This window comes from Oratosquilla oratoria, chromosome 18 (genome assembly GCF_046742065.1).
Source record: "Oratosquilla oratoria isolate Oo_2021 chromosome 18, ASM4674206v1, whole genome shotgun sequence".
Classification (NCBI taxonomy): domain Eukaryota; kingdom Metazoa; phylum Arthropoda; class Malacostraca; order Stomatopoda; family Squillidae; genus Oratosquilla; species Oratosquilla oratoria.
The window spans coordinates 28690118-28717444 of record NC_134794.1 but is presented as its reverse complement, the minus strand read 5'-3'; the positions used below and the strand labels follow the sequence as shown (position 1 = coordinate 28717444).

At 41.6% G+C, this 27327-nt stretch overlaps 2 protein-coding genes across 5 annotated transcripts in view; both read right to left on the bottom strand.

The window, feature by feature from the left end:
- Nucleotides 1–10393, bottom strand: part of LOC143035133 (CUE domain-containing protein 1) — a 188539-nt gene extending 178146 nt beyond the window's left edge. For 2 of the 4 annotated variants that reach the window (XM_076201732.1, XM_076201735.1), the window contains exon 1: nucleotides 10293–10393. The gene's annotated coding sequence lies outside the window, so the exon portion shown is untranslated. Of the gene's footprint in view, nucleotides 1–10006; nucleotides 10139–10292 lie in introns of those variants that run through there. The other 2 variants (XM_076201734.1, XM_076201733.1) reach the window with 2 other exon arrangements.
- A 3918-nt stretch (nucleotides 10394–14311) lies between these two features.
- LOC143034905 (uncharacterized) lies at nucleotides 14312–16407 on the bottom strand. The gene is made up of 2 exons (XM_076201248.1): nucleotides 14975–16407; nucleotides 14312–14732 (listed from the first exon to the last, which is right to left on the bottom strand). The coding sequence occupies exons 1-2, from the start codon at nucleotides 15682–15684 to the stop codon at nucleotides 14441–14443; spliced, it is 1002 nt and encodes a 333-aa protein (XP_076057363.1). The 5' UTR covers nucleotides 15685–16407; the 3' UTR covers nucleotides 14312–14440.
- Between the last annotated feature and the right edge of the window lie 10920 nt (nucleotides 16408–27327).

The following is a 27327-nucleotide window of genomic DNA, read 5'->3' as shown; positions in this document are numbered from 1 at the left end:
TTTCTTTACCTCCTTAGTTTCAATTTTATATTGTCCTAATATTTTATTTTCACTTTTTTCAAACTCCATTATGCTACACTTCTTAATTTTGAGGTCCACTTCCCATTTCTGACTCCAGCTCCATACCTTATTCAGGTCTTCCTGTAGTGATTCCCAATCTGTTTCAGTTTTTACTTTCCTTAACAAATTAGTGTCATCTGCAAAGAAGCTCGTGTAACATTGCACATCATCATCCATGTCATTCACATAAATAGTAAACATTATTGGAGCCAATACAGATCCTTGTGGAGCTCCACTGATCACCTCTTTCCAACCTGAATATTTTTCTCTGAGTACTACTCTCATCTTTCTACCAATCAGGAAGTCCTCCATCCATTTTAGTAGGTTCCCTTGTATCCCTCCTATATGTTCCAGTTTTTTAAATAATTTTTGTGTGGTACTTTGTCAAAAGCTTTTTTTAAGTCCAGGAAGGCAAAACCAACCCATCCATTCCTTTCTTGCACTATGTCTATTAATCTTGAGTAGAAATCAGGAAGTCCTCCATACATTGTATCCCTCCTATATGTTCCAGTTTTTTTTTTAAATAATTTTTTGTGTGGTATCTTGTTGAAAGCTTTTTGTAAGTCCAGGAAGGCACAATTGGCCCATCTATTCCTTTCTTGCACTATGTCGATGAGTCTTCAGTAAAAACATATTATGATTGTGGTACATGATCTTCCTTGTCTGAACCCAAATTGTTTTGGGTTTATTATATTATTTTCTTCCAGGTGTTTTACCCATCTATTCTTGATAATTTTCTCACAAATTTTGGCTATAGTGCTTGTTAGTGAGACCAGTCTATAGTTAGTTGGTTCTTCCTTGTTTCCTCCTTTATGTATTGGTACAATGTTAGCATTTTTCCAGTATTTTGGTATTTTTCCTTCTTTAAGTGAGCAACTTATTACGTCATGCATTTTGTCCATTAGTTCTTCTTTGTATTCTTTTAGAATCCAATTTCCAATTCTGTCTGGGCCATGCAATTTCCTGACATCAAGATTTGATAGATGTTCCATTATTTTTTTTGTGTTATCATCTCGCTCATGGGGGGAGATCGCACTTCATTTCCTTCGTCCCAATATTGTGCCTTCTCTCTAGTGAAAACAGACTTGAAGTGATTATTCATGACTTCGGCCATTTCTAAATCTTCTTTGTATTGAAACACAATGGCAAAAGCCGACAAGACTGTGAGAATAAACACCGTGTGAGATCGAAACCTTTGTTGGTACGACACTTCGCTTGTTACAGCTTTTTCAAGTACAGACATGGCAAACACTCTGAGTATATATAGGCCAACAGGGAAGGAACTGGGGGAGGTTATCAGGGAGGGGTGGGTGGTAGGTGGAGGGGCGGGGGTGTGAGAAGGGGGACGGGTGGGACTTGGTGGAGATAAAGGAGGACATTTCGGACAGTTTGTTGAAGTGGACTAAGGGGGACATTTCATTTCATACCCGCATTATACAAATGTATGAAATGTCCCCCTTAGTCCACTTCAACAAACTGTCCGAAATGTCCTCCTTTATCTCCACCAAGTCCCACCCGTCCCCTTCTCACACCCCCACCCCTCCACCTACCACCCACCCCTCCCTGATAACCTCTCCTAGTTCCTTCCCCATTGGCCTATATATACTCAGAGTGTTTGCCATGTCTGTACTTGAAAAAACTGTAACAAGCGAAACGTCGTACCAATAAAGATTTCGATCTCACACGGTGTTTATTCTCACTACTGTGTATTCTATATTTCCTTGGTGTAGTTTCACTATTTCCTGTTTATTTTTAAGTTTATTGTTCACATATTAATAGAATAGCTTGGGTTGCTCTTTGCATTTATCTATAACATCTTTTTCATAGTTCCTTTTTTCCTCTCTTTGCACTTTTACATAGTCATTTCTATAGTTTATATATACTTGTCATTTTCCAGGTTTTTTATCTTTTCTCCATCTTTTTCAACCTCTGTCCCTTCTATCTTTTGCCTCGCTGCATCTTCTGTTGAACCAGCATTTAATGTACACTCTCTCTAGCTTCTATCTTGTACATGCCTATTCACCCCTTCATTGTAATTTTCCATCAAGATATCCCATTTCTCTTCCATGTAAAAATTTTCCCAATTTGCATTCTGAAGGAATTTCTTTAGTTTTCCCAAGTCTGTTTTGCTGTACATCAATCTTCCTTTCCTATGCTTTTCATTTCTCTCCATGTATATTTCTTCCTTTAGCTCAGTCTCACTAAGTATATGGTCACTCTTTCCAATTGGAGTATTATACTGGATTTTATCCAATTTCAGGTTCTGTTGTAAATATTAAATCTAGTCTCAATGGCTCCTCATTTTTTGTATCTGATGCTTTCACTGATCCACTGTGTCATTGTATATTTCATGGTCATGTCCAGTAATACTTTACCCCACAAGTCTTCTCCGCCTTTCACTGTCATGTCCTCCCAACAAATTTCTCAGCAGTTAAAGTCCCCCATAATTACCAGGTTACCTCTGCCCATTAGTATCCCATTTAATGAATGCCTTGTATCTTCTAGCATTTTCATATGCTCATTCTCTTTCCAAGCGTTCGTTTTTGGGGGCACATAAGTCACCACAAACTTTCTACTTTTCATGTCTGCTGGCATTTCCATGAAATGACATGTTTTTCTCAGCAACCAGAGAGTATGATGCTTCTGGACTTGTCACCTGCATCTCTGACAAGAGATTCTTTCTTTTTTTATACAATTACCTTAACTATCCCTCTTCTAGGCTATCTCTCCCCTGCTGCTCTATGATCTTGTTAAAGGTTACTCATTCTCTCCTATCCACATTTGTTTTTGATCTATCCTCTTTTACCTTCGTGGTATTGAAAAGATTTTTTCACTCATTTGTAAAAGTTTCATTTTCTCTTTTCAAATGATCAATCTCTGGTTTCTGAGCCAGGATTGTTCCCTTTTCTTGCTAAAGTTTTTGCTTCAAATCATGCAATCTAGCCTCATGGGAGGAAATTAATTTTTTATAGCTTTTCAGCTCTTATAGAATTTCACTTACCTCTATGGCAGAGTATCCAACTTGTAACTTATCTTTTTCTCTAATTCATTCCCTGCATTACACTGATCAAGTTTTTCAATGGACTTACCTTTTTGGCTGTGAAACCTTCAAAATTTACCATTATTAGTGTAAGTACAACAAAAAAAGACAGCATTCTATAATGTAAATAAGCTAGAGTTAATTTTGATCTTCTTTTGTTTCCAATCATGAACGACTTTGGAGATGAAGATCACTGTTTTCCCTCCCTGATTCCTCAAAAGTTGGAATCAGCAATGTTCTGCCTCTACTGTGACCTTGAAAAGCTTTGCTCAGCATCTGTCCATTCAATTGACATGTATTTTCATCTGGCTTTGCCTGTTAAAGTCAAATCTAGGAGCGTCACCGTCATCATGTCATAATGAAAATCACTATGTTCCCTACCTGATCCTCTCTCCCAAAGTTGAAATCAGCAATATTTTACCTCTACTGTGACCCTGAAATAGCACTGCTTCCCCCTTGTCCACTCAATTGGCAATATTTCCATCTAGCTTTGCTTATTAAAGGCAAATCTAGGAGTGTTGCATCAACCTGCCACTCTCGCCACCACCACTGTATTTACTTAATTGTAGTATATAGGAAAGGAGTAACGCTCGTGTCCTGTCTCCTATTCTCTAATTTTCTAACATACCTAGACTCAAATTCATGTACAGTTCGAACTTAATTTATATCTTTGATTTCCAATTATCATATCTAGATTTCAATTCATGTACTGTTTGAACTTGGACTATATTACCTTCTAAGCTATTCCACATATTTATGCATCTATATGGAAAACTATATTTCTTCACATCCTTTCGACATATGATCTTTCTTAATTTACTTCCATGACCTCTTTATGCTCTCCCACTTTTAATCAGGAGATCTCTTCTACCAATGCAATCTATTTCCTTTAGTGACCTGAACACTGTAATCATGTCACCTCTTTTCTCTTCAATCTTTCAAAACTGGCAGGTCCAGTACCTTTAGTCTTTCCTCATATGGTTTATCTGCCAGGCTGGGGACCATTTTGGTTGCTGGCCTTTGTATTCTGTCAATCTTGCTTACATGTGCGTGTTTTTACTATGGTGTATGTGGTTGGAGTAATCCTCATGGGGTTCCATCTCTTTTCCTCCATTTATCAAATCATCACTCGAGATCTTTTATAGTTTTGGCTTTGGTTATATTTTCATCTAACTTGTTCTACTTTTGTGTGAAAAGTTATACTTCCTGACATATTAAAAACAGGTTTGTTTTTTATCTTTCTTATGCTAACAGTTTTTTCTGTTCACTTTCTCTAAACTAGTTTCCAGATTAAATATCATTATCATGTTGCCTCCCTCACTTAATTTTTCCAAAGTGGGTGTCCTTATTTCTTCTGTCTTTCCTCATACATCATGTCATTTAGACTAGTTTTAACTGAGAGGATCAGGAGAGGAACAGAGGGAGTAATTGGTGAGGAGCAGTGTGATTTTATAAAAGGAAGAGGATGTGTGAATCAGATTTTTGTGGTAAGGCAGATTTGTGAGAAGGCTTTGGTAAAAGGTAAGGATTTTTTGGGGGGGCCTTTATGAATTTGAAGAAGGCTTATGACAGGAAAGCACTGTGAGAGGTATTATAGATATATGGGATTGGGGGATAGCTGTTAAGGGCAGTAAAGAGATTTTATGAGAGTAGTACAGCCTGTGTTAGAATTGGAAATGGAGAGGGCGAGTGGTTTGAGGCAAAGGTGGGGCTGCATCAGTGCTGTGTCATGTCACCATGGCTGTTCAATGTGTACATGGATGGGGTGGTATGAGAGGTAAAAGTGAGGGTAATGGGCAGGGGACTATGGTTAAAGATAAAGGATAAAAGTGGGAGGTGAGCAAGTTTTTGTTTGCTGATGACACTGCACTTGTGGCAGGGTCTGAGGGGGAATGAAAGGAGTTATTGATGGAGATTGGGGAGGTATGTGATAGGAGAAAGTTGAAGGTAAATGCAGGTAAAAGTATGGTGATAAAATGTACAAGGGGAGAGGATGGCAGTGAGATGAACTAAGTCTTAAAGGAGAGAAGCTGGAGGATATATTTGGGGTTGCATGTGGCAGGAAATAGTGGAGTGGGGGTACACGTAAATTATAGACCAAGAGAAGTTTTGGGGAATAAAAAGTGTTATGAGAAGTAGGCATTTGGGAAAGGATGCAAAGGGAAGATTATATGAAGGGGTGATTGTGCCAACAATACAGTATGGAGAAGAGACTTGGAGTTTGAGAGAGGCAGAAATGAGAACTATAAATGTGTTTGAGATGAAGTGTCTGAGAAATATGATAGGGGCTATAAGATTGGATAGTGTGAGGAATAAGGAGATGAGGAGGAGATTGGGGGTGGAAAAGGAGATGCCAGATAAGGCTGATGAAAGAGTATTGCGATGGTTTGGACATATGGAAAGAATGAACAAAGAAAGAAGGGGTGACTGAGGATGAGATGGATGGATGGGGTGACAAGGACTTTGAGTAAGAGGAAAATGTTGAACAAAGAAGGGAGAAGGCATGGGATATGGGTAAGTGGAGAATGGTTGATACTTTGATGTAGCCCAAAGAAATTTCTCCCCATCTTCTCTATTTTCCACATGAGGGTACAGAGAGGGGGTTGCCAACTAAGTTAAGTGGCCTTGCTGTGGGTATACTCTGTCTTCCTGCATTGCTTCCAACCTGGGCAGTGGGCTAGAGACAGGGATGACCCTTCATCCATGAGGAGCTAAGATGAGAGAGAAACAAGGGTGGTAGATGGGCATGGAATGGGTGGGAGTGGATGCATGCCTTTGACTTGGCTACTTTCCTTATAAGGGGAAAGAAGCCCTTGATATATATAGATAGATTATTATTATAGGTATCAATAATGAGAATGGCCCATTGGTAGTTAATGAGAAAAATAATCTCCCATCTATTTTCAAATCTCACGACCAACCTCACCTCCATCTGAAGGTTTGGCCCAAAATGGCTAACACTTGATCTGCACGGCAGGCCCACAATCTCTTCCTATCAACACTGACTAACTTCTTATCACTTTGTCACATAAGGATAGTAAACAATTGGTAACTGCTCCTCTTCACCCCTTATGAGCTTGTCACCAGCAAAAAACACCAACCCCTCTCATTACTCTCAAATGTGAAAAAAATCCCAAAAATCTTCTTTGTTATGTCTTGCACCTAAGTAATTGAAGATTGTATAAAAAAGTCACAAAATATAAATACATACACACATACATACCCCCTTATGTGGGAGATAGCCAAAGTCAAAAGCATAAATCCATTCCCACCCACTTCATCCCCACATACTCCACTCCCATTCATCACCCCTCCCACCCTCTTTTCTTGGTTCCTCTTGGATGACGGATCATCCCTGTATCTCGTTCACTGCCCTGGGTCAGAAGTAATATAACAAGACACAGCACCTTCACGGCAAGGCCACTTCATTTAGTTGGTAACCCCCCTCCCCATCCCCTAATGCAGAAAAAGAGAAGACAAGGAGAAATCCCTTCGGAATGTGTCAAAATATCATTCACACATACTCCCTCAACTCCCCATCCCCTACCAACTCCATCACAGCATCATCCATACACAACCATTCTCCACTCACCCCCATCTTCTGTCTTCTCCCTTCTTTCCTTAACACATTCCCCTCTTTCCCAATGCCCCTTTTACCCCATCCATCCATTTCATCCTTGGTTGCCCCATCATGTTCACTCACTCCACCTCTGCCTTCCACACCTCTTTTACTAATCTTTCTTCACTCATTCGTCCAAACCATCCCAATACTCTTTCATCAATCCTATCTCCCAATTCCCTTTCCACCCCCTCTCTCCTCCTAATCTCCTTGTTTCTCACTCTATCCAGCCTAGGAACCTCTACCATACTTCTCAGGCATTTCATCTCAAATGCATTTAAACTCTTCCTCTCTTATGTTCCATGTTTCCTCCCCATACAGTGCTGTTGGCACAATTACTCCTTCATATAATCTCATCTTGGCATCCATTCCCAAATGTCTATTTCTCATTACACTTTTTAATCCCCCAAGGTACTTACTTGCTTCTTTCAATCTACATTCTACTTCCACCTCCACTCATCCCTTTCCCACCACATTCACACCCAAATATCTAAGCTATCCACTTCCTCCACTCTCTCTCTCAAAAAATATAAATACCACATATTTATAGCACTCACCAAAACCTATCTTAACAGTAATAATGTGGATGCAGAAGTGAACACGGACAATTATGCACTTTTTTGAACTGACAGACTAAGCCGAAACCATGGAGGAGTAACTTTTTATATAAGGAATGACCTGATTCTAGATATACGAGTTGTAGTATCACACTTTGATGCACATTTGATGCTCAACCAGTCTCTTAAAGAGGCAAATTGGGATGAGCTGCTGACACTGGGAACTACAGTTAATGAAATGCTGAACATTTTGTTAACCATTGTGCTAGGATACATGTGCCTGTCATACAGATGAGGATAATTTGTAAAGGCAAAATCTCAAGGGACAGGAGGTTGCTAATGAGGAAACAAGGCAAGCTGCAAAAGAAATTCTAGTTACAGTCACTCAAAGATGAAGTAAAACAAAAAATTAATTGGCAAATTGTAGACACTGAACTGAAATTTAAGGAATCATTTCTGAAAGAACAAGAACAAGAACAAGAAGAATAGACAGCAACAGCTACAATAAAACAAAATCCAAAATATTTCTATTTTTTTGCAAAAAGAAAACTAAAAACAAAAGCAGGTATAGGTCCCTAATAAACCATGATGGACAGCTTGTTGAGGTAGACAGAGACATTGCTGAGACACTACAGCTACAGTATAACAGTATGTTCAGCACACCATCAGTGGAGAAACCTCTTCAACAATATTAACAGATATCACTTTTACAGTACAAGATGTTGAGGATGCTATGAAAGAATTGAGACCAAGCTCTGTTGCTAGATCAGATGATATGCCTGCAACAATGTTGAAGAGATGTTGCAAAGCACTTGCACAACCCTTACACAAAATATAACAAGTCATTAGACATGGGAGAAATCCCTGACCTATTTAAAGAGGGTATAGTTGCCCCAATCTACAAGGGGGGTTCAAAAGATGAGCCAAAAAACTACAGACTAGTGGTCTTAACATCTTATATTACAAAGATAATGAAAATAATATTGAGGGAAAGGATTGCCCACTATCTGGGGTGCAATAACAGATTAAATGAGAGACAACACAGTTTTCATAGTGGTTGGTTATGTGTATCACAACTTCTCCAGCATTATGACATACCACTTGAGACTGTCTGTAAGGCTATCGATATAGATATTATATACCTTGCTTTTGCCAGTGTTCAATACTGTAGACCATGATATCCTCCTAAGAAAGGCTAAAGAATAAGGAATTGGAGGAAAAATAGGTATATGGTTCCACAGTTTCTTACACAACAGGAAGGAGGTGCATCAATGATGCAATGTCTGGTAGCTCCCATGTTGCAACTGAGGTCCTCCATGGATCAGTATTTGAACCCTATTTTTAATAATGATTGGAGATATTGAATATAGTTCATGAGTGTTATCCTTTGCTGACAGCACTTGTATCTGTTGCAATATAAAGTCTCTAGCAGATACGGCAAACCTTAAAAAATACCTTCATTCCATAACTGACTGAGCAAGAGGAAACAATATGAAATTTAGCAGTGAAAAATTTGAGCTGATTTGATATGGGATTAATGTAAATTTAAAAGTAATGCCCTAATATGTCAATGAACAGGAAATTAATGAGGACAACATAAGGAATTTGGCATTCAACTCAATAATAAATTAACCTTTAAAGAACATATAGACAATATTATGAAGACTGCAAACCAGCAGATAGCTTGGATTTTACATAATTTCATAACTCAGCAGCCTGAGCACCTACTTTGGAAGTCACTCAAATTCTCAAAACTTGAATATGTCTGTCGCATATGGTTATCAAACAAAATTTGCAATACTGAACAACTTAAACAAATTCAGAGGGTGTTCACTTAAAAAACAGTTATTGGGACAGATAAAGATTATTAGACTAGACTGAAAACTACAATTTTACTCAATGTAGCACAGATGAGAGTGGTACACCATAATTCATATGTGGAAAATTTTAGAGAGGCAAGTGCCCAACCCTACTATGGAGACATCTATGAGCATCAGGGAACAGTATCATCAAAGACAAATAAGAATCTATAGCAGAGGAATACCTGAAGGTGTCTCTCAATGACTTGGATCCCTCCATGCTAACAGTTCTACACATGAGGGACCCAAACTATTCAACTGCCTACCAAGAAGAATCAGGAATTTGACCAGGTGTAGTACTGAAGTCTTCAAGAGAGCTTTGGACAAGATCCTAAAAGATGTCCCAGATAAGTTACCTATTCTGCATGCACCTGCACCTTGGGTAGCTGAGAGCAATAGTATATCAGTCCAGCTGAGTTACCCCAAGAAGGAAGTGTTAAACAAAGATAAGACAAATATTGACCCAAATATCTTTCAATTTTGACCAGCAAAATACAATTCTTTTCTCATATTCAATCCTCAAAAATTTTGTGATGTGATCAGTGATGTGAGAGTGACCATTCTTCAAAGTATGACAACTGGATTATGAAAGTTAACCACTATTGTGAATTCATACTTGAAAAGTTACTCAACAAAAAAAGTCTTCATGAAATCTGAGGGAAAAGTGTTTGATAACTTGTTGCTGACAAGTTCAAGTATTTAATGTGATTAAAGAACATTAATGTGTTCACAAATCAAGTACAAATAATTTCCTAGGCCTATTTTTTCTGGATTAGGTACACAGTAAATGCTATTACCATATACTTACTGTTGAAATATGTTTCAAAATGTAGTTCCAGAAAATAAATTATTACAACAAAGTTATTCTTACCTTTCTAACTTTAAAAGAATAAGCACAATATGGAAAACTTTGGTATAATTGTGTGATCATTAAGTGAAAAATTTGTCTTCATCTACTATGGGATATTTTGACAGCACGATTTTTCGTGTGTAGAAATCTGTATGTTCACCGCACTTGTTACCCCACAAATCGGGCGACTTTGAAAACGCCCTTCCTTCATTTTTACTTGCAAGCACAATTTAAGAATAATGAATACGGTGCAAAACTGGAACCATTTCAACTATGATATTCTACTGACAACATATTTCATACTGACCATTTCTATGTCACTCCCGCAAATTTAAAGCGTATTTCTCATTTTGTTACGCTCAGTGTTTTGTCGTCTGCTTGTATGTTGTCAAAATACGGAGAAGTAATATCATCAGTGAAACCAGTCAATGATGATCGTATACAATCTATATGCATCGTTGCGTAAAAAATATGACAAAACTAAATTTGAATATGATGAAGTCAGACAATTTTAAAACTTATCAAATTAGTTGTTCGTTGCAAATCAACAAAGTACCGAGATGATTTAATTGACCATGTAGATATACTAAAATGAAATGACACTGCATATTATTGAAAAATGTATTGCAGTTTTCCATTAATATTTTGCAGACTATTACATGGCATTTGGTGAATGATTAACTAATAATATTGTCATTAAATATTATTAACAAAACTTTTACCTTTTATAATTAGGTTCAATCCTTGGAAGAAAAGTAAGAACTCGATGCAATATGACGGCTGCAGACTTTTGAGTGGGGATAATTTTCTATAATGATGTATATTCTCTTATTCCTTTATAATTATATTTATATTATGATAGATATACCGTGTGAATATATATAACATTGATACTTTACATATTATTGGATGGATAAACGGTTTTGTGTGGTAATAAACGTAACTTTCTTTGCGGATACCCGCAGAGGGCCACTTGTGGGCGGTATTAATTGAGGGCAATGAGCTGGGGAATTAAAGGTCGGGAGGATTTGAACTAGGAATGGGGTTTGGATAAGGGTTAAGGGTGGGATCAGAATTAGGGTTAGGACTGGTATTTGAATTGAGGAGAGGTAGGTAGTGGTGGGTGATCCAATTTCTAAAAGTATCAAGAGTGGGACAACTACGTGGATTGGGAGATGATTTCACTCTTGGATGCTGCGGGGAATAATGAGCACTCGAATATATTGGTATGTGTGGTATTTTAGGTTGTGACTACCTCTAGTTATTCGTGTATTTGTTGGGTGTGCAAGTTTCTTTGTTTATGTCAACTAAATTGTTTGTGATTTTGTACATCATTCGTTGTCTGTGTATTTGTCTTCTTGTTGAAGTGGCTCAAGTTTAATTTCTTATTTTAACCTAGTGACTGGTGTAGTGTGTCTATAATTGCGTCTGATCCATATTGCTGCTCTATTTTGTGTGGACTCTAGTTTGTATATGTCATTGTTAGTGTGTGGATCCCAGGCGATGTCGAAATACTTTATGTTGGAATTGGAAGAGTATTTGCTTATATTTCGGATCACTCTTCATGGAAATACGTTAGGTTCCAATAATGTTTTAGTCTAATTACTTTCTCCTTTCTGAGCTATTATTTGCAGTAAAAAAAAAAATAAAGTATAAATATCAAACTGTATTGTATAGTAATTATGCTTATTGTTTCTGTTAGTAAGTTATCCAAGAAATGTATGATTTTCATTTAATTACTTAAGAAGTAGGTTTACTTTAATAGAGTGGAGACAGCGTCCCTCCAAGTTTTAATTCACATATGGTGGGCTAGTTATGCCCCACGTTAATGATGACCAGTCCCAAGGAATGAACTTACTAAGATGATAAATAAGAATTAAGAAACCTGGTGAAGTCAAAATTGAGAAACTACTAGAGACAAGAACGCCATGTAGAGGATGGGTAACTAGAGCCTCTAATACGTTAAAAGCGAGATTCTACAAGATCACACCCTCCCGTTAGTCAAATTGAACACGCCTTCGGAATACGACAAAAACTAACAGAGATAGATGAAGCTCAAGAAACAGTAGAATCTGAGATAGACGAAGACGAACTTCAGTAATATTTAGACAAAACTTATAACTTTCGACTCGCAAGTGCAGAGCCAAGGATGCTAGCCGAAGACAAGGTAAGGGAGCAAGCTGTAGCAGTAGCAGCAGGTCCTCAAGATGGTAGTGCAAGGGGAAAGTCTTCTGTTCAATATTAAGAAATCCCCAATGTGAAATTACCCAAACTGGAACTACCCCCTGTTGAGTGAACTCACCCAGTAGCAGTCTTTCTGGGACCAATATTTAGGGTTGCCAACCGTCCTTTATTTCAAAGGACAGTCCTTTATTCAGCTCTATTTGTCCTGGTCCTTTATTGACATTTGAAATTACACTGTTTGTCCTTTATTTTGAAATCGTTTTGACTGGTAGATCAATTTCCTGCTCTCAAGACGTGATTGCAAATGTGTTTATTTCTTGTAAGGGTGCAGACTCTGTCAACTAGTCCGCACAATACCAGAAGCACAGAGCAGCAGACAGCAGACCGCATAGCCTCATTTTATGTATAACTCAATTCTCCATTAAAAAAAGAAAGAAAAAAAAAGCGGTCATTTAGGGAAACACAGAAAATCATAAACAATGTTCCTAAATATGAGAATCACCACAAATAAAAAATAATAATAATAATAATAAAATAAAAATAAATAAATAGAGGAAGAAAAGAGGTGCCGTTAGACGTTTGGAAAGGCAATACCTCCGTCTATCAACTGAACTCACGAAGAACCAAAACAAACATGGCGCATTATACAAGGTAATGATGAAGCCCTTCACAAAATCGAGCCGTAATTTGTTATAAATACCACAAGAACAGTCAAATTTATGCGAGAATACTTCTTTGTCGCGGCTAGTTCCGCTTAAATTGTTTTTATCGGCTTAAGAAACCTGCACAGCGAAGCTATAGCGGTAATCCCCTACCACACTCCTGGCCAAATGGCCACTTCCGGAAGGGAGTGTGTGGTTGGACATTCCGCATAAATCATCGGGAATTTAAAATTCCCGGCTCTGTGCAGGTGGCGCAAGCGTCTACAACCCCACCTCCCCCTCCCTATCCCCTCCCTTCTTACTCGGCTGCACGGATTGAGCCGTCACTTCAATGAGAAATGAAGGCTTCGCCTGTGGGAGGAGGGAGGGACCCTAAATCTGTGCAGGTTTCTTAAGCCGATAAAAACAATTTAAGCGGCACTAGCCGCGACAAAGAAGTATTATCGGCTGAGAAGAAACCTGCACAGCGAAGCTAAGCATGAGACGAGGATAGGTGGGAGGAGAAGGTGAAGCCCAAATTGTAGTCGAGGACAGGGCTCAAGCCGTTATTACGTGTGTCTCGTATGGGAGACTATTCATCTTATCATTCAGTAGAGGGGAGACAAAAAGCATCAAGTACTTATATCGATATCAATATCAATATATATATATATTCATTTGTTTATTTTTTATAAAAATAATATTGTACAATTTACATAGTGCATAAATTCTATGTAGAATATTGTATCTTGCTCAGCGGTTCCTGGGCCTTCCCCTACCCCTCGGTCGCCCTTTGCCCCCCTTCTTTTGCGAAGAGAGGGGTGGAGCCGTTCCCATGGCGACACATGGGACAGGGGTGATCGAGTGGTAGAGATACCGTGTCTTGAAGGAAGTTGCTGATGCCCAGCCCCCGAGGTCCTGCACCCGTTCCACAGAGTGGGTGCGGAGAAATGCCAGCGATGCCGCGAGGCCTCTGATGTTGTGGGCGTGGGGGGCATGGCCCGGGTCGGCCTTCTCTATAATGCGGCAAAGTAGACGCGCCAGGGACCTCGGGGTTAGGGGGTTCCGAGATTTCGAATTGTAGAAGAGATGATCCTCGGACACCCCTTCCGTGCGTTCCACGTAGTCTTTAAACGCACGGACCGGGCACAGCGGGTGTGGGTTTCCTTCCTCCAGGAAGGATGGTATTCTGATAGGGCCAATCATGTCGTCCGCCTGCTCATTCTTGGCTAGGAATGTAGGTGATGGAGCGAGAGTTAGGGCAGAGCAGTCCTCCTCCAGGTTGGAGAAGGACTGGTGGCGGGTGATCGCCGCCAGCTGTGACGCCCTATAACCCGTAGCCAGGGCGAGCAGAAAGACGGCACGTTGAAGGAAGTGTTCCCCCTCCATGATGGTCCCTTCGAACGTCAGGTACTGCAGAACACGATGCAAGGACCAGGCTAGGACCGGCTGACGTCTCGGCTCTCTCGAGGCGCGGATTCCCTTCATTAGAAGGTTTCGCTCCCTTTGTGGCACTCTGATGTTCATGCCGAAGCAGAGTGGATCAGCGAGGGCTGCGGAGTGAGCCGAGATCGTCGCCGGTGCCCTGTTGGTGGTGTCAGCTAGCCAAGACAGGAAGTCCAGAACTGTGCTAGCGGAGATGGTCACTATCGCGTGTCTCCGAAGGTTGGGAGGGTTGTTGGATCTGGATGACGGTCGGGACCGTAGCGAAGACGCGGTCTGTCGCTTCCTGGTCGAACAGACCACGGGAAAGGGGAGCTGCTCTCACCACGCCCCGGCGAGCTATCTCCGGGGCCGACCGCGTTGCAGACTGACGAGCTGCCAAACGAGCCGCGGTGAAGGCCCTCGCTGCTGGGGGTAGGGCTGATGACGCCATGTTGGCTGTACCCTCTGCCACGGTAGAGAGTGCCGCCAGGGTGTGTCTGCATACAGAAAACACGCGAATCAAATTAGTAGGGCGAGAAGGATCCCGATCCCCGGAGGGTGTAATAAAGTCACATCGCTCAATTGTAGAACGTATAACATATGCGAGGCCGAGGTCGTTTCCGAACGACCTCGTCCTCGGGCGCTAGTCAAGAGGCTCCGTCCTGGGTGAAGACGCTACCTGAGCGTCTCTCGCCAGGACAGGCTGGACCCTCTGTATAGATTGAAATATCCCACTCACCTCAATTCTTCCCGCGGGAAGTCCTCAAAGCTCGTGGCGAGCGTCGTCAGCCAGTTCCTCATCATCGCGATTGCCGTGACGGTCGAGATGGTAGAGGCAAGGTCTTGTCTGGTCGAGGCCTCCGTCGTCAGCAACTTAGCCTCCGGTTCACTAAGTTGATGGGGGAGGGCGGGGTCCCTGCCCGAGTGCCATAAGCAATCGCGCAGGCCCTCCGGCGCGAAGGGTGGTGGCAGGACGACGGGGAATGATGAAGGGATATGCCGTCGAGGAGGAACCGTCTTGGGTTGGTCTTGGGCCCGCTCGAAGAGAGCAGGGATGTCTAAGGCCTTCTCCCCTTTCTCCTGCGGGAACCAGGCGTTTGGGGAGAGTGCTACCGCCGGCGAGTCCCCCGACCTGTCGACAAACATATGCCCATCAGGGTTTAAACGAGGGTTCTCCAGGAGAGCACCTAATGCGTCCAGAGTGTTAGAGGTGGAAATCCTGGAGGGCGTGGAGGCCGGGGCGGAGAGGGGTCGAATCTTATATAGAACCTTAGCCCCCTCCTCGTCGTTGGCCCACTTTAGGATAACGTCATCTCTCCTCCTCCAGCCCTCCGGTAGCGAGTAGTCGGGAGACCAGGCCACTAGCTTGTGGCCTTCTCCAAACGAGTACTCCCAGGACCGGGGAAGGTCACACCATGAGAAGGGGCGGAACTCAAAAGAGTCCGTCATGGTAGGAGGATAAGGTAAAGAAGAACTGTAGTGGTCCTCCACCCCGTCCAACCCGACGGACGTCTGATTGGGGGGTTCCTCCTGAGAGGGGCCTTCTAGTCCTATACCTGTCGCCGGCACGGAGGGGCGGAGGGAAGGACCAGGAGGGAGAGTGGGAGGGGGGGGGCTAGAGCCGTAGGTTCAATAGGAGGTTGCTCTGGAGAGGGGTGCGTTATGATTTGCGCGGCCTGAAAGGCCGGATAATGTGATAGGGCCGATTCAAGGACGGGGCCTATCAGGGACGGAAGGAGGGCAGCCACTTGGGCAGCCAGAGTTCCCTCTCCCCTCGTTTCGTCCTCCGGCTCCCTGCCCTTGTGGGATTTACGGCGAGGAAAAGGAGAGCGAGGAAGGGAGGGTGAGTTGGGGGGAGAGGCTGAGGAGGGTGGGGACAAGCTGAGCGTCCTGGACCTCGGTGAGGCAGACCTCTTTTTCGAGCGAGATTTCCTGCCGGGTTCACGCGAGTGAACTAGGGAGGAAGACGAGTTCGTGGGGGTGCTTGACAAAGCAAGCCGTAAGGGTTTTAAGGACCCTTGATGGTCGGATGTATGGGGCTGCCGAGAGGCCTGAGGACGCTCGGGGACACCATACTCCGCAACATCAGACTCGTCCCCTTGTACTCCGAGAGGCCCAGGTTGTGCACCAACGGAAGTCTCGGAGACATAGGGAGACGGATGGCGAGGGCGAACGAGGCCCAATTCCACGCCTAACGCTGGATCCGCCCACACTAGGGGGGGGGGTCGTCAGCGGATTTCAATTTCCGAGCTCTGCGCCATGCCTCCCGAAGGAGTTCGAGGGCAGCTAGCTAGCTTGGAACGGGTTTTGGGAGGAGCAGCACGAATCTCCTCAACCCGCGCTTTGCACACAACGCCAGCTTGTGAGAAACAAGGGGTATGGCGGGAGCAGAGGTCGTGGTGGCCGTCTGACGAGATCCTGGCTGTGCAGCCGGATTCCACACACAAGCGTTTGGTCTGAAAATAGAATAATGGTAATCATAGACGGGGTGTCCCAAAGGTGTCTGGACACAACACCGAAGGGGAAAAACTGCAGGAGAACAGGTAGAGCTCCCTACGAGAACACGAGCACGAGCAGGAACCAGACTTACCTGCATGAAAAGAAGGTGGGTTGTTGAGTGACCGACTCGTCTGGTTCCGCGATGCTAAGTGACGGCTCAATCCGTGCAGCCGAGTAAGAAGGGAGGGGATAGGGAGGGGGAGGTGGGGTTGTAGACGCTTGCGCCACCTGCACAGAGCCGGGAATTTTAAATTTCCGATGATTTATGCGGAATGTCCAACCACACACTCCCTTCCGGAAGTGGCCATTTGGCCAGGAGTGTGGTAGGGGATTACCGCTATAGCTTCGCTGTGCAGGTTTCTTCTCAGCCGATAAAACTTGTTATAGTAGTGCCAACATTTCATGTTATCAGATATTTGGAAAAACAGAATAGATTTCGATGAAAATTCAACATTCGGCTAATTATCAAACCTAAGTTTCTTAGGCCATTCATTCTCAAAGTTTCAGAAATTTGTAGAGGTAGTAGAATATTTGAAGTTAGAAGGAAAGCTTAAATTAAAGATGGATGAACTTTTTGATGAAGTAGTATTAATTCAAAGAAACTTCGACATTATCAAAAGCTCTGAACTCTCCATAAACTCAAAAACAAAAAGCAGATAGTGGTATTTTATTTTGAAAGCTATGGACTTTAAATGTATCAATGTTTTCAAAATAGTTTCTTTTGTACTATCAATTCAGACCATCATCTTATCATGAGAAACTTTTTAGTTTAATGTCATCGAAATGGAGAGATGAAAGGAACTGATGCTCTGTTGAATTAAGAATGAACTCATAAAAGATAGTTGCTTGGAATTCGCTAAAAACATCAAAGATGATACAAATTTTCTGAAGGCAGCAAAAAGCTAAGGCAAATATAGTTTTAAAAATTAAAATTCTTTGATCAAGGTAAAATAAATGTCTTCTCATTCTTGTTTTTTGTATTTTCATCTGCATTTAATATTAGCATCTATTATGATCTATAGCCAGTTAGATAAATATCAATAAAGTTTTTGTGTCCTTTATTGTAGCTTAACAGAGGTGGCAACCCTACCAATATTCCTCCCAGATAGATGCAATAGACCTTCCAGCGATCAGTAAATTTACGTATTTGTTGTCTTTACTAGAGGGAGATGCCTGGAACGTAGTGAAGGGACTTACCCATCAGTGCTAATTACTCTGTTGCCTGTGACCTGCTGAAAGAACGTTATAATAAGCCGGAAAGGATTGTATTTGCTCATGTCCAAGCCATACTTAATGGTCACATTAATGACGTCAGTGGATCAAAGGGCGTGGCATAACTGTGAACGTCACGTGATGAGATCCTGATTCACATTCACAGTTTAGAAGCACTAAGTGTCGCAGGAAAACAATGTGAGGTTTTTCGTTTACCCAGTGAATTGTGGCCAGAGTGAGCCAGGAATGGTGACGGTCATGAAAGCGATTTCGACTATTTGTTGACATTCTTATATAAGGAAATTTCCAGGCTGGAAAGATCCGAAGCCTTTAAGGGAAAGAAAAGTGGTAATGAAGAAAGGAAAAGTGAAAATAAGGATCAGAAGAAAGGGTCTACTCAGCCATAGCCCAGCATGCACATGTACACAGACAACTGGTCGAGTGGTATGGATACTGCCATTGAAGCTTCTGAGGAATTTTGTCAAACACGTAGCATTTTTGCTGGTGCTACCATGGATCTTACAAAACTTGTGTCTAATAGTTTGTTCATTAACTCAGTCACATGACAAAGTGGCCCTTATAAATAATGGTGAGCCTAACACTGTTGGGCATGATGTGGTGCAACTTACAGGACACTTTCTTCTTTGATAGCATAAGACCCGACCCTAGTGTAGAAGTAGTTTCTACTAAGCGAAGCATCTTTAGTTTGTTAGCTAAGGTATTTGACCCTTTAGAATTAATCATCCCATTTGGCATGCATGGCAAGACACTTTTTCAAGAACATTGGAAATTGAGTGTAACTTGGGACCGAGACGTATCAGTGTTGAAGTTAAAATTTCAGAGATGGTTCCTAAATAGCCAAAATTTGAAGTCCTTTCCTAAAAAGATATGTTATTCTACACAAGAAGCTTGGGGGAGTCTTTGTCAGGTAGAACTTCATGGGTTTGGTGATGTCTCAAAAAGGGGCTGTGGAGCATGTGTATACTTGCGAGTACCTGTAAAGAATAACTCATATATGGTGACATTAGTAGCCTCCAAGTCAAGAGTTGCACCCATAATGACAATTACCTTGCCGAGATTAGAACTTATGGGATCTCTTTTGTGTGTAAGATTAGTTAACTTTGTTAAGAATGCTGTGGAGCATATGTATAATAGCGAGTACCTGTAGAGAATAACTCATATAAGGAGAATGCTCTCAACTTATAGTCGGAGCAAGGAGAAATGACCGATAAGGCGGGGCTAGGAGATTTCCCGGTGTTGCCACACATGGGCATCCATGGCGAGAACGTGCGTGTGGATGCAATGTTTTCTGAATGCAGTGTGAGGGGGGCGGGGCCAGAGATTAGATGTAGCGGCAACGTCGCTCTCTCTTTTCCATATGCCATGTCTAGACTCGAAGAAATGAAACCTTTGTATAGAAAACATTGCTTTGATTTTTACCTCAGTGGTGGTGTGTGACAAAAATTATAATATAATCATATGTGGCAACATTATAAAATTATAAAATAGAATTATAAAATAAGATAAAATTATAAAATGATTACATGTGGCACCACAGGGGAACTCCCAGTGCTCCGACCTAACGGCCAGTTCTCAGTGCAACGGGTATAGTAATGTTTGAGTTATGTGTTGGACATATTCAAGGAGATGCTATACTTCTTCCATTATCTGGTGACCCATAGGATGTGGTCGGCAAAGCCAGCAGCGTTGCCACGTCTAAACCATCTCCAAAGAAAACGGGGGAGACACAGTTTTCTTTATATTTGCATGTATGACCGGTACAATTAAAGAGACTGAAAGCGGCCCGAAGACCCGCACTCAGCTTCTCTATGTAATTACTACACGCCCCAATCCCGCGGAAATTCCTAGGTCGGGAGGCGGGGCAACGTCGCCTGACCTGAGAAGCCACATCGTTTAACAAGTCTCCTCTTTTCTTTACATGTAAAACAATTACTCACATCACCTACCATTTAATGAAAAAATCAATATGCATTTAGAATATCCCATGTTAATATACTCGGGGTAGTGGACAGCTTCCGGTATATGGTGAATGTTTTGATTCAGTACGTGACAACACGGCAGACAACACCTTGTGGGTCACGAGATAATGTATATAGTAAAGGATTACAAAGACGGAGCATGCCGACAGACCTTTTGGTCCATATCTAGGTCGGATGTGAAACAATCATAATAATAATAAATTAATAAATACAAACTATGATAATGTAAATAACAAATGATATAAATGCATAGGTATAGTTAAATAACAAACAGGCAAATAGTAAATACTAATAAATTGACATATAACTAATAATAAATGAGAATCAAACAGACAAATGATAAAACAAAAAGAATAATATGAAATAAATTATAATCATTACAGCATCTTGCTTAGGTGTTTATCTAAATGATTCTTAAAGCTTCGAACTGAACTACATTGCACTACCAGTGCAGAGAATATATATTTTTTTGTTTTCATAGAAGGAGAGCGTCACGAAGCTTTGATAAAAATGAAAAAGTGCCTGAGGGATGTCAAGAAACTCTTTCCTTACAAATGAATCAACTTTGGGAACAGCCTAAAAAAAGAAATAGCCCAGTCTAAAACGGTCACCGTCTAAAACCATACGAAGACAGTCTTAGGCAAGGTCTAAATATACAGGTCAGACCGTTTACATTCTTCTGCGCAGCTTCTGACGTCATTTGGCTGAGTCCATTTTCTCTTTGTGATACACTGAAGAAAACTGTGAAACGCCAAGGAAGACAGGAACTATAATATTTTATATTATATATATATATATATTATATATCATATATATTATATATTCATATATATAGACAGGAACTATAATATTTTATATATATTTATATATATATATTTTATATAATATTTGTCAGAATATTACTAATTGCGTGGAGCTGTGCAAGCGAAGGCGACGTCATTTTCGAACGACGGACCAGTTTCAACTGACAGCTATAGGACCCGCTAACCCCACTTTGAACAGCCAGGTGACGTTCACGGGCCCGCTGCGCCAACTCCCTCGAAATTCGGTCGGAAGTGGTTAGACCTTATATTCTTAGATCTTGGTCTTAGGCACTTTAACTTACACCTTCTGGAACAACGTAGTGTGGAGTGATCTAATAAAAGTATTCAAATGGGTTAAGGGTTTTAACAAGGGTGATGCAGACAAGGTCATCATATTAAGACAACAGGGCAGGTCTCGTAGTAATGTTTTTATATTGGACAATTTTAGATTTAAGAATGAAATAGGGAAAGGCTAGTTTACTAATATTTTGGTTAACGAATGGAATAGGATTAGTAACTATGCAGTGAGTTCTGAAACTATTGCTTGTTTTAAGAGAAGGTTAGGTAGCTATATGAATGGGGATAATGATGGTAATGGACATGGAACTACTTAGTGTAGGCCTTATGATCTCTTGCAGTCTCCTCCATCCTTAAATCCGTATTAACAAGTCCTTGGGTAAGTCTGATTTATGGAGACAAACGAAAGCCGAGGCATGTAGCACCTTTCATGAACATAACAATTGAGTAAATACAATTGGTAAATAAACATACACGCACACACACACACGCACACTCGCGCGTGCGCGGCTTGGTGGTGTTGTAGTTAGCGTCGCAGGTTACCATGCTGATATACCGAGATTGATGCCTGATCAAGGCATGAAAGCTCTACAAACATGACAAGCTTTTATTGCAACCTTTGAGTAGTGTGAGTGTGCCTGTGTAAGGTCACCGCATTACCCACACCTCAGACTCTATGAGATCTAAGGGTAGTAGCTGGCGATCATGATCATGGGGAAACGTACACTCCTCCAGACGGGTGTCACTTGTCGATCACAAGTCCAGCACGGGATCACCACACAGCAGATGTAAAACGAAATGTTCTGTTCCCAAGAATTGACCTCCAGGAGAGATTGAGTGACCTGTAACCCCGACTTGAGAGTAAGTGACCTGTGACCTCAATGAGAGAGTGATGACCGGTGACCAGAGACCAGGCGAATCGGGTGACATTGTGGAAGTAAGGACAACCAAGCTGAAACGCGGGTTCTGTTGGTGGACACACTTATGAATAACAATGTGGTGGTATGAGCCTAGTATGTTAACAGAATCCCCATGCCACAATAAGCAAATTAACGGTTATTTTTAATTTAGAGGGAATAAGCACAAGGAGTACATTATGTCCCAATGTACAAGGAATGATAAGAACCCCTTTATTATATTTGGAGAACTACAGTGATTTAGGTAAAATATTAAGAGTTACAGCTTAGGTCTTAAGATTTCTTAAGAATTGTAGTAATATTCAGGACAAGGTGAAAGGCTCGCCCACCATTGAAGAGACTGATTTAACTAAATTCAAATATATTTTCGACATCCAAAGATAAGCGCTTTCTGAAGAAATCAAGTCACTTTTGAGTAATAAAGCTATTCCTCAGTGGTCTAAACTAAACAAATCTTACCCATTCACAGATGATAAGGGAACACTGAGGATAAAAGTGCGTCTTGAGTTTTCAAACTTATACTATGACACTAAACATCCTATGATAATTCCCAAGGGTCACTTTGCTAAGTTGTTGATTATACTCGTACTTCAGCACAAGTTTTTGAACCAAAAAAGGGTAGTTAATAAGTAAAACACATTAATTCTGTTTGGTCATCCCAAGTCAACTGGGTCATTATTGCAGACCAGGGCAGTTTGTGGAAAACGAAAGGGGTCCAGATCCGATAAATCTTCTTCACTCGATGTGAATTCACTTTCATTTTGCGTGCCGGCCAGGTTGAAGACCGTAAACAGCAACTTTTACGTCATCAGTATGCCCTAGCCGTGGAAAATGTAAATGCGACATTGAAAAGTTTGTTTGCTATCAGGCACTTTTAAGATCATGCTAGAAACGTGCATTTTAGTGTTCTAACTTCTAAGTTATATTTTCATACATGAAATAAAAAAAAAAAAACCTTCTCAGTTGACCTTTAAGGTTTGACTACCCTTGAGAACAACGTACAGTTCTCGAGAACTCAAGAATATTTTAATCCAGTAAAGTGGTGGTTCTCGTGTGCCATAATAATCTTTTTTTTGCTAATTGGGAAATATGTCATGTGTTGTCTTTAGTAATTACGTCTCTCACGATCGTTTAGGCCGAAAGCCGTGCTAATTTTCAGTCAGTACTTTTTGCCTATAAAAGTGGTCCATTATATGTCTATGGACAATACGTTCTAAATTTTTGCAGGAGACTGAGGTAATCGAGACAGTCCTATAATTGGATGAAAGGGTTCTGTCATCGGACTTGAAAACTGGTGTCATGTTTGCCAAATGTTAGTCACGGGGAAGAGATCCGGTTTGAATTGTCTATGAAAATATAACCTGCAGGACGAGAGCCAACACACCAGTATTGGCCATATGTATCCTGCAGGGTATATTGTCAGGTCCAGTCGCTTCAGATAGTTTTTGATTCTTTGGACGTTTATAACTAAAGGACGAATTGCTGGGTGTGGTGACGGTGGTATGTCCCAAAGGTCTGCATGTTCTTGTGTAAAGACGTACTGAAATTGCATGTTTAGTGCATGTGCTTTTTCATGTGAATGTGTAACCAAGGAGTCGTTGTGTAGTAATGTTGTAATACCGGTAGAGTCTTCTATGCTTGCTTTGAAAAAGCTGTACAATTTCTTGTTTTTTTGTCTGTTGTGAGGTAAGTGGCAGTGTAACTAGTTTCGGCCTATCGTATTTCTTTTTGGAATGTTTTCTGTGTGTTTCTATAGTTTTCCCATTGTCTTGTATCGTCGTATCGTTTTGTTGCGTTGTATGTTTTTACTTTGTTTCTGTGTAAGGTCTGTAATTGTCTACTGAACCAGAGTGGTGTGTAACCTCGAAGGGCTACACTGGCGGTTTTAGTCGTGTACGGGTGGTCTATCTTCGGAGACGTGGAGGACCACTGCCTGGCACCAGTCGTGTAACCCCGTGGGTGGCTACTCAGGTGGGAACGGAAAGTCGTGGACGGGCGGTCTTTCTTCGGAGACGTAGGGAGGGGTAGCGGACTGCCACCACCGATGCCGCCAGTCGTGAAATTGGTAAATGGCTACACTTGTGGCAGGGAATGTAAATCCTCTTCGGGCTTTCTTGATTTGTTGTAGTGAAGAGGTATTTACAGCATGAGGATGTAATCTCTTACGGTGAGAGTCCCCAGATACTCCCTCCAAGGGAGAGTTCTGCCCGTGTGGCGAAGCAGTCGCCGCATATATATGTGAATGTGCCTATTTTTGCATATTTAGTGTAAGTTAACTGTTAGATCATAGGTTTGGGGTTTATACAATACCATTTGTGTGTTCGTTGCATTGCAATTAATCTATATAGTATTAGTGAATATGTCTTGACATGGTGTATGGTTTGCAGTTATAATTATTTAGTTTGGTAGGTATAAAGAAATGTTTAATGATCTGTTTGACGACACTGTGTACTTGTTTCGGTAACTTTCCGTCGGGCGGTGGCGTGATGTGTGCTGTATGTTTGGGTCAGGTGTTTACAATTTGGGAATGTTGGGGTCAGCAAGATTGGAGGTATTGCAAGAGGCCAGTGTCTGCCGGCATCTTATTGTATACATGTGGATCTTGTGTCAGGCATATGTCATCGTAATGTTTAGTAATGGTATATGGATACAGGTGACAAATTTCGTGTGAGAAATTTCTTTGGTATGTGTTTGTACATAGCGTTTTGTAATACGTCCTTTAGTCTGATCCAATTAGATTCCACTGAATTGACCATCGTGTTGCTGTTCAAGAAAGTATTTTGAAGTCTGCTAAGTCTCGATATATGGCACTCACGTTGGCTCTATTGTATAATTAAATGTTCCTATGTTCTTGCTCATATGAGTTCTATTCTTATAATGGAATATTTCTCAACAAGAAATTTTCGGACACTTATAATGATAACATTTACTCACTTGTTTACTTGGTTTACTTGGTGATGTCTTTGGGTCCTTCCTCACAGTCGTGGTGGTCCACCGCTGCTGCCAGATCTGGTGTCTGTACAAAATATCCACTTGATCTGGTATGGTGTTAGAGGTATGCCTACTACATTTGCTGGTGTAGCCCGGTGTTGGGGGCTCGTCTGGCACAGATTCTAGGAACTTCTTCAGGCTAGTTTTAGGTTTGTCCACTGGCCAACCATTGGTGTTCCTTACATTTTTGGACAGTGCATTAAGGATTTTAGGTCCATCGTATACCAGAGTGGACACCGGCAGGGTTTTGACTCTTGGTGGGACTTTGAATGGTAGACTCCTTCTGGTGCATTTGCGTCCTGTCCTCTCTTTGGTTTTGGGCTGTAGGAGTTCTGAGGGTGTAGGGTCAGGCACTTGTTGCCTTCCAGATATAAGTGGCCATGTATCTGTCCTGTCTCCTTTGTTATAAGTATACCCCCAGCTCCCTCAAGCGGTCCCAGTAGTCAAATTACCTCAGTTCTGATATTTGTTTGATACAGGATCTCTCCACTACCCCTAGTGTGAGGTGATCACAACTGGCTATAGTAGCCCAGTGAGGGCTGTACTAGGACATTCCATAGGGTCAGCATTACTTGTGACTCTCTTGTGACAAAGGTTCTGAGGACCCCTCCAGCCATCCTTTTGGCTCTTGTAACTGCCTCTGCGAGGATATTGAGTAAGAACGGGGTAAGTGTTGCTCACAAACCCAGCAACATGCTGCACGGAGCTCTCACCAGCCCGGGGCGGTGTAAAACATCAGTTGCTCCGATTGCACAGCACGCTATGTGGGTGAAACAGGCAAACAAACTAGCACAATAGTACAAGAACGCCAAAGGGCAGTAAACAGAAAAGACCAGAATTCGGCGGTGTACAAACATACTGAACAGCACCAACACGAGTTCGACTGGCAAGGTGCAAATGTACTTTACAGTAACAACAGGAAAGGAGGAAGACTGTTCTTGGAGGCGTGGGCCACTAACGAAGACAACATAAATAGGTCTATCACACTCAATCCCATCTATGAGGGTGCGAGGGAGAAGTGGAAAAAGCCCGCGAACAGCGGCGGGGTAACAACCGGGTGCGGAGCGTAAATGTCCTCCCCCCTCCACCTTCCCCTTCTCCCCCTACCCACCCCCACCACCACACACTCTCACCCAGCACAGGACCACCGAACAAAGGGTTGCCACGTACCTCTCCTAAGGACGTAGTCGCTCGTATATTTACACCATGTGATCTTTGTATTCCATTGTAACCCCTGAGGGCGAGTTCCGGACAGGACGCGAAACGTCGGGAATAAATTACCTACTTATGAGTCTTGTGTTTCTACGTTTCCACCATTATGGTTCCCGGACTCCAGCTTTTTTCGTACAACTAGGTAAATACACACACACACACACACACACACACACACACACACACACACACACACACACACACACACACACACACACACACACACACACACACACCAAAGAAAAATTAAAGCCCACCCTCCACATTCTAGTTTTCTAAGACTCCTCCACAATGCTCAGTTTAACCGTAAATTCATGAAAGGTAACCATCTACTCAGGGATTCTGGGACCAATTATTTCTTTTAAGGATGAGGTTAAGGGTAAGATGGTGATCAACACTAATGTATATACATATACCAAAGGCCCTTTCTCTTTATAAGGGAGTGGGGTGACCACGTTCAGGCCACACACCCTTCACCCATTCAAATCCCAATTGTTGTTCTTTCCATACATGAAATCAATCACATACAATATTAGTAATACAATATAAGCAGTGCAAAAAATAGCAAAATGGCTGAAAATGGTATGGCGTAAAAATAATGTTACTTGTTCAACTCTGTCCTTATGGCCAAGCTGCGGTGCATAATGCAATGGGATTGCACGAAAAATGTTAACTACATCCAGCTGGGTCCCATGTTCCAAAAAATTGGAAACTATTTCGGTCACTCCTCTGGAAAAAGCGAGGTCTACAATCTATACAATTATCATATCATGCCATGTCACATTTTGTTATTTTCTCCAGACTTCACATGGTTAGTTCCGGGTAAAGACAATTTTTTGGCCTAGATATGGTTTCTATAAAGTGCAAAACTCACTTAAATAGGGTCCACCATTCAGCTGAGTGATTAGCTACATTTAAATCAGTACATGATTCAGTTTAATGTTGTGAACTCCTCCTTAGAGGATGCTAAGACGGTTCCCCTTTACACAGGACTTTGTAGCGTGGAATTTAATGAACCGTGACCTTGGTCCAACTCGCTTGCGGCAGAGTTCGAACCACCATCACTTTTACCTCCATACATATGTCAAAAGGCCTTTTTCTTATACAGGAATAACAAAAGTGTGCTGGTCTCACATTTGTTTAGTAGTGGGTTCGAATCCC

Bases quoted from the DNA above. Each gene is read 5' to 3' on its own strand.
- LOC143034905 (XM_076201248.1), bottom strand. From the start codon at position 15,684: ATGACGGACTCTTTTGAGTTCCGCCCCTTCTCATGGTGTGACCTTCCC. The intron at 14,733-14,974 runs GTGAGTGGGATA...TTCTGTATGCAG, and splicing joins TTCCCGCGGGAAGAATTGAG to ACACACCCTGGCGGCACTCT.